This window comes from Fringilla coelebs, assembly GCF_963513975.1.
Source record: "Fringilla coelebs genome assembly, chromosome: 1".
Classification (NCBI taxonomy): domain Eukaryota; kingdom Metazoa; phylum Chordata; class Aves; order Passeriformes; family Fringillidae; genus Fringilla; species Fringilla coelebs.
The window spans coordinates 33,957,682-33,976,998 of record NC_140028.1 but is presented as its reverse complement, the minus strand read 5'-3'; the positions used below and the strand labels follow the sequence as shown (position 1 = coordinate 33,976,998).

Sequence of the window (19,317 nt, the reverse complement as noted above, 5' to 3'; positions counted from 1 at the left end):
ATGAACTTTGCCCTTAAAAATAAGTCTTTTATTTAAACTGGCACAGCCAAAAAAAAAAAAAAAAGGAATATTTGGCTTCTTAGTTCAAATGGAAACACTTTGAAATATGAACAAAAGTATTCTGTCTCCCTGTTTTAATATTGCTCTATTTGTAGACCTGTGCTTTCCTCTGCTTTACTTTTGTAGGCATGTGAGGTGGAAAGCAGGTGGTATTTTCTCTCTAGACAGGTCTGAGGCTTCTTTTCTCTTTGAAATTTCTGCTTATCTTTGTGCCCAGTTAGCACCTCACCATCCTACACAGTTCATAGGGCTTATTCTTTTTTTTAAACAGACAGAGATTTTTGTTGTGCCTGAGCAGTAACAGAAGACACCTCACAGGAGCCTCTGCTGTAGTTATTAAAGGAATTAGATGGGCTAAAGGTCTAAGATGCAAATGAAGATCCCTAGCTGATCTTGAGTATCAACTACTAATGCAACAAGGTAGAAATAATTCCATTCTGACATCCATCCCTAAATAAGAACATCATTTTGAAAAGCAGAATAAATGGGCAACAGAGCATGATACTGGTTATGAACCAATTTGACTAATTTTGCAGCCAGACTACTGGCTGCAAATATATATTTTACATTTCAGTTTACACAACTTGCTTTTTTATTATTGAACATTTTCATCACACATCCGAGTTTGTAAAAAGGGTTTTTGTAATGCTTTCTAGCCATTTTACTCCAAGGTATTTTTACATGGCAGAAATAAAACTGAATGGTTTTCTCCAAAGTAATACTGAAATAATGTCATTTATTAGGTTAATTTAGTTAGGCAGAAAAATATAAGAAACTCATTGGCACCTGCTGAAACTGTCAGATTAAATAACACAAACTAAATGGATTGCTTTTCAAAGAAAGCTTAACTCCTAGTTTAAATACAATCTTTTTATATAGGAAGTTCTACTCAACACAAAAACTATGTTAAACTGTGGCTTTTGGTAGCTGCATATTTAACAGCAGCAAAAAACCTTATTTGCATTAGCATTTTAAATATCTGTGTGCTCACAAACTTGCAACTGCTCTAATGAAAAGCACAAGAACCTTGGTTTAAAGCATCATGGCATATCAAACTCTGCCATCAGACATTACAGTGGGGGCTGTAAACTTTAAAAAAAGACAAGGCTAGAACAAGGTTTTAAAAAAATAATCCCATACCCAACCTTCTTTTGCAATTTTAAGCCACTAATTGCTAACTAATTATTGTGAGGTGTCACACAATGAGTGGGAAGGCTAACAATCTCTTCTTGTTGCCTGGGATTTGCAGGTTCAGTCAGTGTCTTTTCAGGTATGGTCAAAATCAGGTACAAATCTCTGAGGGAGGTACAGTTTAACTAAAGAAAAGAAATACCAATGTCAAACTGCTTAAGTAGGCCTTTTGTTTTGAATACTGGCATTGGAGCCAAAACACTGCCTGTATGTCATTTCTAAATTCTACCTACTTGATTTCTTTGTTTTGTGGAGAAACAAGAAGCTGAAAAACAGGAAAGTTCACTTTGGGTACCAGGCTTATTTTCCACTTAAGCCTACAGGTCACAAATGAAGGGTTAAGTGAAACCAGGCTTTGTTTTTCTCTATCTCTAAAGTATATTAAACCACAATAAAATAGCTTATAATTTAAAGGAAAATTCCTTTAAAACTTCTGCATATAACTGCTTTCACTGGGGATGGACATGTATGTAAAGAGCATAGTCTTCTGTGCCAATGCTGGGATGTATTTTCCACCTGCTCTGAGATCTTAAAGGGATCCAACTTTTTCCAAATGCCAAAATGGAATCAGCCCTGATGTCAATTAAACTAACTGGTAGCTTTATATTGGATCAATACATCTCTCTCTGTACATAGTTAAAAACATCCAAAAGCAACTGAAAATGTTTTGGTTTTTTGTCTGGAAGGACATATCCTTAGAGTTTCATACATTTCCACTAAATTCAAATAATCCTTAAATAAAAATGTAATGCTTTATGGAGTAATTTTTACCATGACTGCATAAACTGAAAATAAAGGTGCTATTATGTTACAACAAAACTGAAGGGAAAAAAGCAGGAGAAAAATAGAACACAATAGCAGCTAAAGGAGAGCAGGTGATATAAACAGATGCAAAAGTGAGAAGATACAGAAAAAGGTGGCACAAGGAAGAAGTTAGGAAGAATGAGGGAGAGAATTAGGCAAAGAAAATCAATCCCTTCAGCAGCAAGGCCGAACATCATTCATAGTCATTCACCATGAAACTCACTCAGGCATTATGAAAAGAGCTGAATGCCAAGTTGCCAAATCCCCTATTATTTAATTAGGGCATTTTTGTTTGTTTGAAGATCCAGCTTTTGTATTTTAATGATTATGTGATCACTCTAGATTTAATTTTTTTAAAGGGCATTTCTAGCCTTCACCATAGTGCAGATTTATAAGAGAACATGACGTTGGATTGCTCATAAACAAGAATACAGGTGAAAGGAACAATAATTCCCCTCAACTTTCTTTTTTTCCAGATTAACTTATGGTCTGGATTTCTGATTTTAAAGGCCATTAATCACAGGCAAACAGGCTTTTAAAAACATGCACCTTCTGCTGTCACAAATAAACCCTAAAATTGTCATGTTTTAACATGTTTGCCTTGAACATTTGACACTGGCTCTCTAACATCCTTGGAAATTACTAACTGTTGTCTGAAGCTGTCAATAGCCCACGAGAAACTCTGATTTGAATGAAACCTTAAGAAAACAAAACCAAAATAGCACAGTTTCATGACATCATGTGAGAGCCACGGACAGGCATGTTGCTACCCTTCACCAAAAAGATTTTGTATTTATCCAAAGATTAAGCAGCAATGCCCTCATTCCTCTCAACATCAACAGTTGGGTGTCATTTAGCAATGCAGGAATAGTGTGCTAGATGCCATGAAACCAGAGCCAGCTGGGCAAAAGCTGCATCTTATGTAAACAGTGCCAACAGTGATGGAGCTGCAACCAGGAGTCAGCCCCCTCCTTGCAGCACACATATTTATATCTCTTTGCAACTGAATCCCAGCCACTTTCCTCAACTTCAACCATCCAACAGTAAAGTGTTTATCTTCAGGTCCCAATTAATGAATCCACTACAGGGAACTAGTAACAAATGGAAAAAATATGCTCACATTAGTACTTCTATGGCAGTGACTAATTAATTAGGCTTTTCCAGAGCTACTCTGCTGGCCAAAAGCCAGTGGTGAGACTCTGCTCTCACTGAGCTTTTTTGTGAGTACTGGGATTTGCTCTCCTCATTCTGAACTAAATTGTCATAGATTTTGGAATACCATGCCAAAGCTGGTTTTAGTTTGAAAAAGGGAAAATAACTTTTGGTAAATATTTAATACTCTTCTATAGTGCTTTTGTCCATACATATCCATACAATAATTGTTGAAACATTTGAGTTCTAGTTTCTTTTTACTATCTAAATATAAACTAACAACACCTAGGAAACCAAGGCTGCTGAATTAACTAAATATAAACTAACAACACCTAGGAAACCAAGGCTGCTGAATTAACTTGCTTTTCTGACATATAATGAAAAAGCCTAATTATACTCCTCAAACAGGTACACTGTTTATTAAAGTAAACATTTCTGCAAACAAACCTTACCTGAAAAAGCAAGAAAGGTTGCAAAGTAGTATTGCTTTAGGTTTGTATAGTGCAAAAAGCTATTGAGAGAAACTCAGAACCTGACCCAGGCACAGACTGAACTGGAGGTAGCTTTGCCCTTCACTCATCTGGGTGTAGGGTAAAACCTTTTGGTGCTAAATAGGAGCTTTACAAGAAGACAGAGGCATTACATGAAGCCAGACAAAACTATGTAGGTGTTCTTTACATGTAGAAATTTTTGAGGTTAACAAAAAAATCACATTCCAGTTATAACTCACAGGAGGTAAACATAAAAGGCTATAACAGATTTTAGCACAAGCTGTTAGCTTTCAAATACAATCCTGACAAAAAGAAAAAAATCTCATAAGGACATTCCTTTCATAAATTGTTCTTATTCACCTAAAATCATCTGAGAATTACCAAGGAAATTTGCTGTCTGTAGACATATTCATCAGTTCAGTTATGATTTATAGACTGTGCATAATATAAAGATTTGACTCATAAGCAGACTTTTGAAAGCATCAGTCAATATTTAGATTAAAAAAAAAAAAATCAAAGGTAAAAAATGTTAGACTAATCTGGCCATGTCCAAAAGCATTCTTCCTCTTTCCCTCTCAATACAGAGCACAGCCAATCCATCATAGCAATCATTCCTGGAACTCTCTGAGGGGATGCAGATCTCTGCAGATTTTGATGATATCAACAGGTTTCAGACTACCTGTATCTACAAACCAAACCTCAAGTGGTCAAAGTACTAAATTTGAGTATCCCAAGTATCAAGTATCCCAACATTATTCAAATATGTACTGAATACAAGAACTGAGCAGCTGCAAAGCATGGACATGTGAAACAGCTTAATATGTTTTTTGTCTTGTAAGGCCAGGACCAGTTTGCTTCTAAAAATCAAATAATGTTCTGGTATTCCTTGTGTATCAACCATAAAGCAGCAAATATTACTGAACATTTCCATCAGTTTCTTGACACTTACCCTTCCATATCTGTTAGCATAGGACCCTGTAAGCAAGGAATGGAAAATGATGATTGTCTCATCCAAATCCCAAATGAATACTCTCTGTAAAAAGAGAATCAAATCAATGTGTTCCTTTGTGAAGCTAATACTTGAAATGGAAAGTTAAAATTTGAATCAGTAAGCACAAAAATGGGAAAATTGTACTGATATGGTAGCATAGTAAAACCATAGCTTCCCTGCCATTTATTTTCAAAACTAACAGGTTGGGGTTTTTTTTCCAGGGTAGGGTAATACAATCTGTTAGCTTTTCACTACAATTGCTATTATATCAAATCCTTCTATTAGAATAGAATTATAGTATAGTCAAATATACGCAGAAAATGAAACTGTAAAATGTAATTTTTGAAGCTTGATGTGAGATAGAAACAGAAATAAACAAAGAGAAGCATCTGAAAATTAAATATTCTGGGTTAGAATTCTGTATTTCCTCAAGTCTTACAAAACAAAAGCCTTACAAAAATTCATGTAAGTGCTCTTGAAAATTGCCTCTAAAACCAAAACAAAGCAGATTGCTGCTAAGCACTTTGTTTCCCTTAACTTATGCTAATTTTAATGCGTTTTAGGCATCTGAAGAACAAAAACTATAAGCTTGGATGATATGTGCATAAAACTTATGGCATCAGTAAATAATTCTTTTGCTTAGAGACAATGGAAAATACGTGTTTAAAATTTGTCCTCTGACCACACACAAAATGATAACTTAATGAAAAATAAAGTGTTCAAATACAAATGTCTTAAATCCTGGTGATAATGTATTTCCCATGGTGACAAATGGGGTAAGCTTCTGGAAAGGAACAGTAATGCAGTGTGGACACTCATAGCTGTGGTGTGTCACTGGAGATGTGTTCTCAACACAAACCATGGGCCACTGGGAGGAATGCGAACAGGGCATGGGAGAACAAACCCCACTATTGTGCTAGAAGTGTCTCTTGTCCAAACCAAAACCTGCCTTTGCCTTGGGAAAAGATTGCTCCTTTTTTTCTTCCTTTTTTTTTTTCTCCCCTTTGGTTTGTTTTGGTTTGTTTGTTTGTTTGCTTTGTTTAATCAAAAGGAGAAAGAAACACAAAGTATTTTACAAAGGAAGTAGAAGCTCTTCCTGAAGAAGGTTCTTTAGAAGAAAAATCTTATTTCCTATGAAAATACTGTTAGGAAAAAGGGAATTTCAATGCCACTTGATTTTTGAGACATAAATAACACTTCTTTGTGCAAAATGATGACAAAAATAAAGTTCTGAAACAGGCAAAAGACATTTAATATATAGTACCTCCAGATCAGAGTCAGGTGGGGGTGAAGGATTATTGTTTCTTCTGCCACGTCCACGTGATTTCCCATCTGAGCTACGACGCAATCTGTCTGAATCTGAATCTTTGATGGGGGTTGATGGACTGTGGATTGTGCTGTATTCTGTCATAGCAAAGAAAGAACACTTTTACCCTTCAGTTCAATGTTCAGAATGTTCAACTTACTTGCTTTCACCAAACCAAATCCTAACTAAAATAATTAAATATAAAACAGTAAGTGGTCATATTGATTCATAAATTAATTCAATCTAGCTCAAATGATATGTAAAAAGAGTGATAAATTATTTCAGTAAGCGCCTATAAAAGACTTAGGAGATAAAAACTTCATTGCTTCATTCCTTTGATGGTTACAAGATTAAGCAAACAATTTTAAGGGATAGCAGTTTTTCACAAAACAACATTAATTTAACTCTAGCTTTTCAAACTTAAATACCTTAAATGCTTTAAAATAACTCTCATGGTGATGGGTAAGAAAAATCCAACCAGGTGTGAAAAAAACCCAGACTTATATAAATTGAAAAATGTTCCAAATTGCCTGGTTGGAGACTCTTTTAGATTGCTACATTTGAGCCAGAAGAATGGAATTATTCCAAGATATAGCATCAATATTTATATCAACCAGAATATTTATTTTCCTATGGTAATTTAAATTAATAAGTGTTAAATATGCATCAACTATGAAGATGATATTTCTAGTACTTTTCAAAGGCCTAATCAGCACTAAACACTTCCAATGAGTACCTTCAAGACAGGATACATCTATAAAAGTTGCTGGATGGACCATAATAATTAGTATGCAATACAACAGTATTGCATGCTAATTATTATGGTCCAGCAACATTTATTTATAAGAATATTTACTGGTTTTGAACAGGTGCAAAAAGAATACTGATTCATGTAGTTAAGAACAGCAGGGTTTTTCTGAAAACATGCAAGTCTGAAGATATTTTGCTACTTTTAACATCCATAGACTCTATCATAGTGAATGCTTGTACATTAACAAAGAGTACACTGAGCATCAGTTTTCCTTCCCATTAATTTAATTAGCAGTACCATAGTCCTTAGAAATGGAACAACACATTTTAAATTCTCTTTTGAAAACTTCCTTTCATAGTCTGAATTTCAGGAATACTTTTATTTTGATGGTCACCATGTCTTTTGTTTTTCCTAAAAACACTACTTTAGTGAAGGCAGCTGCAATTTTCATGTTTCTCAATTTTACTGCTCAGTTGATATTAACTACTCTTTAGAGTTCAGTAGATACAAATTTTTCGTTTGAATCTGCCTAGACCACAGCATTCCAGCTGGAACAGCCAGGTACACTTCTCACACAAGGGATTTTCTCTCCTAGGAAAACATCCTGTCGAGGTCAAAGGTTAAATTAAGGAGGAGACTCTGGACATCTGTGTAACACCACATATGCACAATTGCTCTAAATAATAACAGTTACTTGTGCTGAATGAAAGGAAAAGGTCTTGAAATTCTCATGCTCAGCCTTCAAATCTATACTTATTGAGAATTAGCATAGCTTACACATTTCACCTTATATATTTACCTAAATATTTCAGACTACATCAAACAAAGCAGGAGTTAAGATGTAACTCAAAGTTAAGCAGAGAATCTTCTGAAAACATTTGACCTATACTAAACCCCCATAAAATAAACATTTCTTCAACAGTTGTACTGGTGATATGATGTTCTAAATATGTACTTCAAAACTTAGATGTAATGAAAAATTGCATGTTTTTATTGACTAATTTAAATTTCAGCTGCTTTTGGTCTCTGACACTGTTTTTAGAAGTTTGGCTCTAGCTCCCAGCTTTAGAATTTTTTTTTACAGACGAGCTATGCCTGAAAGTTTCAAGTATTAAACTTGCTGGAGTAATACTAAAATAAGTAGGGAACAGGTGAGATGGAAAGAGTATAAACACTACTCCATGACAAATAAACAAACAAGGAAACCTAAACGGGTGAGGACACAGAGCAGAGCATGGTGGGGGCAGGGAAGAAAATCTGTCTGTAAGAGGCATCGAGCTCTCCATCTTTGCAACATTTTCACTTCTGAATACTTCATTCAAAATTTTAATCACAGGGCTGCAAGCTTGGGTGGAGGCTCATTTCCATTTCCTCTTCACAGGTAAATCTGTCTGGATGCACCAGACTGTCACCTGACAGAGAGACTCCCAGCCCTGCCTCAGGACCCCTTCTTGGGACTGCTGTACTTCCATCATTCCCAAGAAAGATTTGTCTGTCCCGATCTTATGGACCTCTCCAGGAAATCTCTGCTGCCTGGACAGCTGCATCATCAGAACATACAACTTCAGCATTCATTACAAGAGTAGAACTTTAATCTGTGAAAGTGGGGGAAAAATTATTCCCCTCACTGTATCTGCATGCATTATAAGACTTTTCACAGATCCCCTTTGCTGTTAGATTAACCCTTCCCTGTCAATCTTCTTCGCTAGGCTCTGATTCTTATTCTCTATGGTCTCACCAAACTGGACAAAATAATGCAAAGCAAAATCACCCAAAGCTTGACTTCCTGGATGTTTTGAAGGCTACCCTCCCCTGGACACCAATTGGCCAGAAAAAATTTGCATTTTCTACATTATTTCCATAAATACGAGGTTGGACATTCCTAGATCATCCTCTGAGGAAGAAGGGACATTGAACTGCTTGTTTCTTGAAGACTTGGCCAAGCCTTGCACATGACTGAGCAAGCAGAATTGCAAATACCTGCAACTTCTGAGCCTGCTGAGGAGATCAGTGTTACAAACAGTGTGACAGACAGCAGTCACCAGTGGGGGAAAACGTGACATTGTGTGCAGGAAACTTTTTCCATGTACGTGAAGGGAAGCCTCTGTGCACATGGCTGTGTCACCAGCTCAGTGTCCCATGGTCACTCTCAGGGCCTCATAAGGAAACCCAGTTAAAGAATTCAGTGTCCACCTGAGCCTCGACAAGCCCAGCCCTGACAAATTCTGGAGAAAGAAAAACAACAGAGGCTGAGGGCACTCTGTGTGCCACTAATATCTGGAGTACTGAGAGGGCTCTGCAGGGAAAGGTAGAGCCTGGAAGGAGCTGCCAACATTCCCTGTCCCACATTTGTGCAGTTCATCATTGCTGCCTAAATGTATACCTCACACCTGCTCCTATTCAGATCACATCTCCATTTTTTGAGTTCTCATCCTGTCTCCAAAGGCCTCGCAGCCCCTCTCAGCGTGGTGTCATCTACATATTTAATAGGCAAACACATTCTGTTCCGTCACATCATGATTAATGAAAATGTGGTCTGGTGCTAGGCCCAAGGCAGACACTGAGGAATGCTGCTGCAGCCATCCCTCTGTTTTAACACTGAGCTCTCACTGACTTCTCTCTGGACATGATTTCCTAAACAGCTTTTTATCCTTCTGCTGTAATTCCTGCCAAACTGCCTTAGCCTAGCTTGGTTTTAAAATTATTTAGTGAAAAGATTTAACTGCCAGGGGCATCAAAAGACTTGCTGAAGTCAATTTACATAGCCACAAATCATGTTATCACTATACTCATCACTGTATAATCATTGCTAAGACAAGGTTAATTTGTTCAACTTCAGCTGACTTCATGGTACCAGATACACTTTAATACTAGCCAAGTGAAATGATGATTTTTCTAAAGCACTGAATCCAATTTTATCCTGTCCTTGAGCATCACAAACCCAAGCAAGTGGCCTCCACCTAATCATGAGCAGAGCAGAGGGTGAGGATCAGATCCATTGCCTGTCCAGCACAAAAGCAAGATCACCAAAGGGAGCTGGCAGCAGCCTGGTTAAACACAAGGAGTTCAGATAAAAGCTACGAGATCTGTACACATTTTCCCAAAAAACCCCATGCCAGCCTCTCAGAATCTCCTGTGGGTTCAGAAGGAGCCTGAAGACATCCCTGGAAGTGAAGCATTCAGGGGTGCTACAGCTGCCCCACATCAGCAAGTGGGATCTGTGGGATCAGGCGAGTGACAGCGCCGACATCAGCTCTGCTGGCTGTGTCTGAGGGGTTATTTCAGTGCAAGTGCATTCTGATCCAATCCCCTGGGCACCCTCAGAAGGGGCTGGAGCAATCAGGAGCTGTTCTGGAGGGCACCTTCCAGGTTAGCTTTGACTGAAAGGACTCCACTTGGGTGCCCTAGGACTGCTCTGCTGAGCCAAAGCTTCACACCAAAAAAGACCCAACTCAAAATTAAAATGCTAATGCAGGCACACCCTAAACACACAAACAACAGCAGGTCTGGAAATCCCCTGAGACAAAAATACCTGGGATCTGGAAAAGCGCTCAGGGCGAATCTTACACAAGCCTAGGCTGTCCTTGATGCTCCTGAGGTGCTGCTGTTGGCCCCTGCAGCAGGCAGGGTACAGCCTGCTGCATCCATCAGTCCAGACTGCCAGCAGAGTGGCTCTGTGTTGCAATGCCTTCACAAATTTGTATTAATAGCAACAGTTAATACAAATTTGTATTAATAGCAACTGTAGCAACAGTTACTCTTCTGCATCCATGGACATTCACATCATTTTAGATCTCCCTGCTATAGCAACTCTCTGTACTTTGCTCCAGGCAGACACTAAATGTTATAGCTTACTTCTGCTTCGCCTTTTTCTGAGCCTTGGATAAGTGTAAAAGACCCACTCTTGACTTCTACAGTCAGTCAGAAAAAAACCCATTTTAAGCCCAGATTCTGTAAATATCTTGTTTTCCAGGTGTGCCTGGCACTCCCCTGTTTCTGACCTGGTAGCAACCCCTGTAGCATACAGTGACATCAAGCCTGACAAAAACAGAACTGTGAGGAATGAAATATGTTTACATTCTGCCCTAACCAGAATACATGAACTACATCAGACTTTCCTCTATGCTTCAAGGCACCGTGACACTGCAACTTGACATAAGATTTCATCAGCTTATACTTCCCTTTATACATCACTCTGAGTAGTGTTGATGGTTTTGTCACACAGGACAATTTTCCATCATCTCAAAAATTAAACCACTTTGATTATTTATGAACAGACAGTACAGCTGCAGAGACAGCATTTGCAGCAGCATATTCTGTAATTTGTTTCTGTTTGTTATGAAAATCCCCCCACAGTAATTGCTGCACTTTCTTACTGTTGATTCAGATGGACAGCAATAGTGTTCAGTGACAAATCTGGGGCAAACTGGCTATGCCAGAAATCCCAAAATCAAGTGTGTCTCTAGGTAAATCCAGCTGGTGTGTGTGTGGGTAGAGCTTTTGCTGCTGACAAAGGCATTGCAAATTTTATCAGACTTTTTCCCTACTACGCTGAAAGGTTATGCAAAAAAGAGTAAACACACATTATCAAAGTAATCATGTCTCATGCCACAATGTAAATTACATGGATGAGGTGGGTCCAGGGTACTTAGTACAGTCAAATGTCTCTACAAGTAGCTATGTACAAAAAATTTTCCATTTAGATTGTGCCCAGATTAATGGCTTCCCCTTAAATCTTATACTTCATTTTGACAGGGTAATTTCAACTCCTGTGTACCAGAATAAAAATACAAGATTCAAGTAATTTGAATATGTCAGTCTCCCACTATGATTTTCTTACTTTTGCATAATTAAAGTTTCCCTTTGCATAAATAAAACTAAACACAAATTCCATGAGCACCTATACAAACTTCTACTTGCGTACAACTGGACCAGGATTAAACAATGCAGCAGAATCAAGACTATTTGTTGATGTTCTTTTTTTACTTGCCTATAAAAAAATAGTACTGTATTAGCAGCAAGTAAAAGCACAAAGTAAATATTGCAAGAAATGCAATAATGCCTGCTGTCAGGATCACAGAAGTATATCTCTAGTGCTGTTTTGACAAAATGTCAAAATCTTCACTTGAAAAACAAATTTAATGTTTGTATATTGAGAATTAAGAGCATGCTATTATAAACTTGACAGAAACTCTCAACAGACAGTTAAAAATAGTGGCAAAAATGACTATTTATTTCAAGGCCTGGTTGAGGTTTTGATTTAGGATTGCATATTTAAAATAATGACAAAATATCATATATAGCAGTATTTATAAACTATATATGACCACAGCTGAGAGTGGTCCAGATTTTTGTTCTTCAGCATTCTTTATTGAAGAAAAAACATGAGGCAATCCATAATGGGCCAGTAGTACCTGTATCCTTGCTACTTATTTCTTCTTGACTCATTAGTTCAGTTTTCAAACAATTTGAAATCATTGTTACTTTTAATCCCAGCAAAACCAAAGATAAGCATCCCAGGAGAATAAACATTATGAGAAAAGCAAAACCAGTACTGCACTTTGCCATTCACCACTGTATCCAATTTAATTTCTGTTTTGACAGAATTTTCTGTGATTTTCCTTCTTTGTATAATATATCCTCTAGATTTACTCTTCATTTATATTTATGAAAAACAACAAACATTGGAACACCAGAAGTGTACTGCAAATATAGCTGCTTTTCTTTCCATATAGGAAAGAAAAGTTATCTATATAAATTATTTACCCTCTTTCACTTTTCTGTCTCCAATTTATTGTTATGAAACACGATAAGAAGAAACTGTAAAAGTGGTTTTCCCTTTTGTAATACTAAAGATGATATAGTACTCAAGGAAAAAGAAGTTTAATCTTTAATAGCAAAATAGTGGCCCATGTCTGAGACCAAGTTTTGCTGGCTAGCACAGCCCTTGTGAGGTTTTTAATCTGCATTGTGAAGTATGTGAGTAATATAAAAAAAACCCCAAACCTTCCAGTAATATATTAAACACACTTATTACAGAAACCAAGAAAAATGAAAGAGATTGAATCTCAGGAACAATGCAAGTCTCTCTTGTGAGAAACACTGTTTAATAAATTATAAATACATCATCATATGAAATAGAAGGACAAATTCAGCCTTCCTGACTGAATGAAAAAAAAATTGCACAAATCAAGAACTTTTTATTACCATTTGTGATGATGGAGCTGAAATATTGCAAGAGAAAACTATTATGGCTTTAGAATAGGTAGGTTTTTTCTATATTAACTCCTAGAAATAATGTTATGAAAGTTAAACTAAGAATTTTTGAGCATCAGGTAGGCAGAGTGGATGGGGGCATAACTCCATCTCTCCAGGGTAAGCTTCAACATGGGCAAACAGCTGGAAACTAAGTAAGAAAGCATAAAAAGAACAGACATACACTCAGCACTAATTCATCCCTACTCTCCAGTGATCTGGTGCATCAAGAATTTCTTGTTGTCTCTGTAAATTTAATATTTGAGCTTGTCAAAGTTATGCTGGAACTGGCATAAACCTTTTGCATCCACAACCTCCTGCAGCAAAGAGCTACACATCTTACCTACATGAAACATGAAGAAATACTGTTGTTCACTCTCAACCTATTTCAATGAATTTAAATATTGGGAGAACAAATATTTGCTCATTTATCTACTTGTATTTCATAATTTTAATTCTCATTACTTGTCTTAGGTACTACAGCTTAGACAAAAAATTAGCAACTTTCTGATTACATAACTAAGAAAAATACAGGCTTTTGTTCACAAGAAAATAACATTAATTTCTATATCTGATTTATGGATACAAAGACTATAAACATCTGGGGAATGAATGATTTTATCCTGACTGTGGTACAAGAAAGTTTCAAATCCTGAAAGCAAAGAGAAAGAAGAAACACTGAGCATGGAAAATCCCAGGTTTTTCTGCAAGAATTCCTGCATGTTCTGGATTGCATGGCAAAAACTTTCAAATTTAACTAGTAACTGAGGAAAATCATAAAAGGATTATTTTATATTTGGACATGGAATTAAACATATTTGAAGTGAAATTATCTGAGATTTCTGAGTCAGCCAAACTCTACTAAAAATGTCACAGGAGCACATAATTACTTTCCCCCCTCTCACGTTTTTCTTACCAGACTCTTCTGTTTCTTCTGTTTCACTTATTGGCCCAAATTCATAGAAACCACCTATGTCTGTCAAATTATTCTGGTGCCTCTGTAAAGTCTGAAGGCTGTTCTGTGCTTGTCCTGGCATAGTTCATAACCACATGGATTACATTTTTTTTTTAAATATAGAAGATGTCTAAGGATAGACAGCTGCAATTCAGCAGCTGGAGCCCATCCTACTAAATGTGATGGCTCTGCACTGCTCCCCACCACCCCTCCTATGAAGCATTCCAGTTGTGGTGAAGAATCAGCAGCCTAACTTGAGCAGATGTGGCAAAACAGCCCACAGAATTTTTACTAATTGAAACAAAAATTTGTTTAATTTGCTCTTTTGTTCTGTGTTTTTGACTCAGCTATGAATTTCCTTCTGTTAAATATGCCTTCCACTTGTCCCCACTTCACCAGCATTCCCTTCCTACATGTTGATCCCTCTTTTCTTTGAGCCAGCCTTGCTTTGTCCTCCAAGCAGACTGTGCATGAGCTCAACTGAGGGTTAGCAATAAACCTCAGCAAGAAAGAGTACAACCATTTACAATGTCCAAGGAGAAATGGCAAGCACAGCATTGGATTCACTGATGGTTCCTTCCTTCCTTTCTACCAGCATTGAAGGTGAGGCAGCAGAAGATTCTTGGCTAATTTCTCCTTAGGAAGCCAGCACTGGTATGTCAGCCACTTTAAACTGCTTTCATACCACTGGAGAGGCCTTGGCATCTCAGGAATAAGACCGTTGTTAAACTGAACTCTAATTAGAAGTGTTCATCTCTCTCCAGGCAATACAGAAGGAGCCTAAATGGGCTTAGATCCTAACCTAACTGCATAAAGAAAAAAACTGCATAAAGAAAACTTGATCCTAACCTAACTGCATAAAGAAAAAAACTGCATAAAGAAAAATGGAGAAATTTGGCCCTATACCTTCTGCTGATTGCAACCACATGGATGGAGATGACTTTCATCAGTTCCTTCTAACAGAGTGGTCCACAGCAGGTGCTTTCCTAAATGTGCTTCTGCCTCTGCTAGAGGCAGCCAGCCCATGATAACCCCATAGCTACATTAAGAGCTGTTATTTGCAAACTGCTGGAAGGAACACTTTCAGAACTGTTTAATCAGTAATGTTAATGTCTTGGGAAAAGAAATGGAAGTCCCAGCAATGCCAGAGGAGGTGTGCACGCATCTGAGAAGGGACTAAGCAAGCAGTGGTAGGGCATCCATGGATGTACAGCTTTCAATACATGAAATAAGAAATTAGAAGAAGGATTTGGTGCAGAACTCATCCACGAGAAAGCTCACCAAATTCTCTCAAATTTTTAGACAAAACTGTCATAATAAGAATATGGAAGATGTGAGGGAGAAATGAAAGACTTCTTAAAAAGGAACTGAGAGAAGTTCTGTTCATACTTATAGAGCACAGAAAACTATTTAAATAGGAGGACAGTCTTTAAGTCACTAAGTTTGAGCTTGGGAAAAATATACCTCCTCTCTTCATTGGCACATTTACTTTAGCTTTTAGGAAGTAAATGTTATAGTAAAGATCAATTAGAAAAATGCATGCAAAGATTTTGAAAAAGATCAAGACACAGATGATACAATGAATTCAATTTTAGTATCACAAGAAAACAAAAAATTTTTAAAAAGTGAAAAGCAGGATAATTATGCAGACATCAATATGCATCCATATCTAAATGCCAGAGACCCCAATAAGCACTCATATATTTAGAAAGATTCCTTTCTCAAATACAGTGCACACTCATGACCTCGTGTATATATAAATGTACACACCAGCTGTATTTTCTTCCCTACTTGCAGCAGCACTCAAAAAAGACAACACTGCACAACGTTTTCTTCAGGTGCACTCATGCAGAAAAGCAACAGAGGCCTAGCAAATTATAGTAAAATTTAGCATTGCACATAGAAGATCAGTCTCATCAAGTGCTTCAAGGGAACCAAAACCAACCTCATCCCAAAGAAGTCTGAAACAAAACCACCTGATACCACTGCCAAATCATAGCTGCTTCTTCCTGCATTACTAAGAAACACATCTGCAACCTTGGACTTCATACTTCTGCCATCTACTAATGACTGACATGCTTGATCTGTTAAAAAGATGGATTTTAACATTTTTTTGAATAATGAGAAGAGCATTTTTCACCACTCATTTCCAAAAACAGCTGGAGCAGTTTGGCATAAATGTTCAAAAAGTATCTCAACTAGTAAAGGACTGCCAAATTCCACCAAGAAAGGTAAAATGACTGGGAAAAAGAATAAGCTACTGAAAATCTTTTCTTAAAATGGAAACACTTGTGCAATTTCAACTCTCCATTGCAAGCATTATTATGTCCTCTGAAATAAAGAACTCAAAAGCTCTCTTTCAAGTAGACAGTTGGGTTATGGTTTGATGGCCTCTTGATTTCAGTTTTATTTAAGAAAAATCAAAGGGGTTTATCTTAATGAATACAGAGCTTAAAAGCACAAGGTTCTTGTTTACTGTAAAGACTTATCCATACCCTGCAATTTTTAACACACTTTACAAATAAATACAAACAACTTGTATTCCAGATAACCTTTAAAACTGTTATCAATCCTCTTTTTTCTTTGCTCTATTTTCTGTTAAAATCTGTCCAAGATATGCCACAGGCTCAGGATTAAGAAATAATAATAAAAAAAATCAACAGCTACGCAAAAAAAAAATCCAATTCAATCCCCTTTCAACTTACAAAAACGTGCCTCACAGGGACCATAAAATCCATGTAATTACCTGCTGCAGGATCTGTAACTGCTTGGCTGGTGATGCCAGATGGTGGTTCTTGGAGCTGGTATGTTGCATTTGTGGAGGGTGTCGTAGGGCTGGTGTTGCTGTTTGTCATGTAATGTGAAGGGTATGGTGAGCTATTATAATACTGTGCATATTGGCCCTGGCCAAAGCTGGGATAAGAGGGATATTCCTGCAAGACAAAAAAGCAGCTGAGTAGTCCATCAAAGTTTTGCTACTTTTCAGTATAAATTCCAAAATATAACCACAAACACATGTCAGACTTTGAGCACGTATGCTTCCTGGACTGGATGCTGTAGGACCTAAAACTGTGAGGCAGTAAAACGAAATCTAAATTGCACTTAATTTAGTATGTCTTCTCATACAAGCAGTTTATTAGACACACTGCTGAAGATGTGGGAATAAGAACATCAACCTCTGACAATTAGCTCTAAGATGACAGATTGAAGAAAAACATTTATAAACTTTAGTTTAACTTGAAAGATGACAATTTCTTTCAACAAACTATTTAAGAGCTACATTTTTTCAGCGGATGGGAATTCTAAGTTTGCCAAAGTTTGCTGAACTCCTATTTACAAATTTACCTGCTGTGAACTATTAAATCCAGTAGAATTTGTGAGTGAATTATTTCCTGCATATATTCCTGATGATGTTGTAAAACTGCTGCCTGAAATGAAAGGAAAAATTATGTGAATTACTAAAACAAAGTATTGGAAAATAACTTCTCTCACACAATTATATCATAACATTATGGCATATTTGTAATATTTCCCAGATGTTGACTGGTTCAGCTCTATAACTTGTTAATACATAGAAAGTGATAATTCATAGTTCTTACACTCTGTGTTTCATTATTACAATAAAAAAATCCCCTTGAAATTTAGACTGGAATTTTGGACCCACCTCAGGTCTGATTGAAAATTCAGTTATTGCACCCCTATGAGTAACACCCAGCACTGTGGAAGTAATGAGGGTTTCTCTACTTCTTTTTTTTTTCTTTTTTCTTTTTTTTTTTTTTGTTGAACAGTAAGGGCAAGCCTTGTCCCGAGAGACACCACCTCCCCTCATGAATCCTGGTGGCTCTGTTTCTCCTGCCACCTTTGAGAACTGCATCCTCTTCTCTCCCCGAGCCTCAGCCCCTCACAGGAACAGCAAAAGGCACATCTCTCTGCTCCAAACAGCTCAGTCCCACTGCAAAGCCATTAGGACTCGCTAATCGATCAGTGACAGCCTTGGGCTGCAAACCTTTCCTCTTTTGACAGAGTGTACTGGGCATGACACAAGAGAAAAAAAAGTACCACTCTGAAAAGCGAGACCCAAGATGGAATTTAGCCCAGAGACTGAATTACTGCCTTCATCTCCCTCCTCCAGCTTTCATGAGCCACCAAAAATAGACAGATGGGGCTCTCGTTTAATACCCAACCTGAGAAGCTGCTCCACTAAAAGGGCAGCAACCCCCTTTCAGCTGTCTTGCCCTCGCTGGCTGTAACCCAGGAGTGACACAGCCACCAGCTGAGACATATGGATGCACAGGGTGAAGCTCCATAAGCCACCACAAAGTCTGTAATGAGGCAACCTATTGAACTCATCCAGCAGGAGAGCACTAGTCAGCACAGGTTATTAAAGTGCACAGGTTGTTTACAGCCTCCCTCACCACCAAAATCTGCCTCAGTGCAAAGATAGTACAGAGACCTTGGGAGTAAAACTTGCAGGTGAGCAGAGGAGGCAAGGAGGGATGAAAATCAACAGGGAGTCAGGCACACAGATACACCAATCCTCTGATGTACCCAACACAACTCAATTAATAAACAAACCCAAAAAGAGGTTACTCATTGGGAGAAGTGACATTTCTTGCATCTCCAAAGAGAACAGAATGCAGGCAGGGGTCCATACTTACTACAACCCCTGAAGGACATTTGTGAGCTCTTTACTTTTCTTAAACAAAAAAAACCCAAACCAATAGGTGTCATAGCTATGAGAAGTCAGAAGGAAAAATGTTTAAATGCAAAAGTTGACTGCAAAAGTTACTAAAATCACATACAAGTGAAGTCTCAAAGAAGTAGATGAGAAGTTCAACAGCAGTGGGAGTAAAGGATGAAGCTTAAACTTAATGTATGAAATTACTATAAACATTTATCTTCTATCTTCTACTAGTGGAAAATCTCTGATTGTTGATAGATGCTACTAATCCTGTGAACTAAAATCAGATTATTTCAGCAGAAGAGTTGACATCCAAGTTTAGCAGATAGTACAGATAAACAGTACTAATGAGAAAAACATGTTGTTTTAAATTTAATTTAAAATTGGAAAACAGATGTTATTTTTTTTATTGTGACAAACACGAAAGCCAAAAATGCAGCTGAAAAATATTTTAAATTGCAATTCGAAATAATATTTTATTTCTAATAGTGCTCTGGCTGGAAAAATATAAATCACTGTGTCTCTTCTTATTTTTATAGGGTTTTTTGAAGATGCAGTAATACATTCAAACCCAAGTTTTAAAGGCACACAGTTTGAGTCATTCTAAAAAGATATAAAAGGCCTCTCATAGTAATAAGTAGGAAAAAAACCAGACTTTGTTTGAGGAATATATTATCTTT

The 19,317-nt window shown here is 37.2% G+C and overlaps 1 protein-coding gene across 7 annotated transcripts in view; it reads right to left on the bottom strand.

The window, feature by feature from the left end:
• EYA1 (EYA transcriptional coactivator and phosphatase 1) overlaps nucleotides 1-19,317 on the bottom strand; it is a gene marked incomplete at its 5' end in the record, with an annotated part of 143,717 nt that overhangs the window by 38,100 nt on the left and 86,300 nt on the right. For all 7 annotated transcript variants that reach the window (XM_084202614.1, XM_084202615.1, XM_084202618.1 and 4 more), the window contains 4 exons: nucleotides 4,648-4,731; nucleotides 5,954-6,093; nucleotides 16,703-16,889; nucleotides 17,302-17,380. In XM_084202614.1, the coding sequence (XP_084058740.1) occupies nucleotides 4,648-4,731; nucleotides 5,954-6,093; nucleotides 16,703-16,889; nucleotides 17,302-17,380 (490 nt within the window). The remainder of the gene's footprint in view (nucleotides 1-4,647; nucleotides 4,732-5,953; nucleotides 6,094-16,702; nucleotides 16,890-17,301; nucleotides 17,381-19,317) is intronic.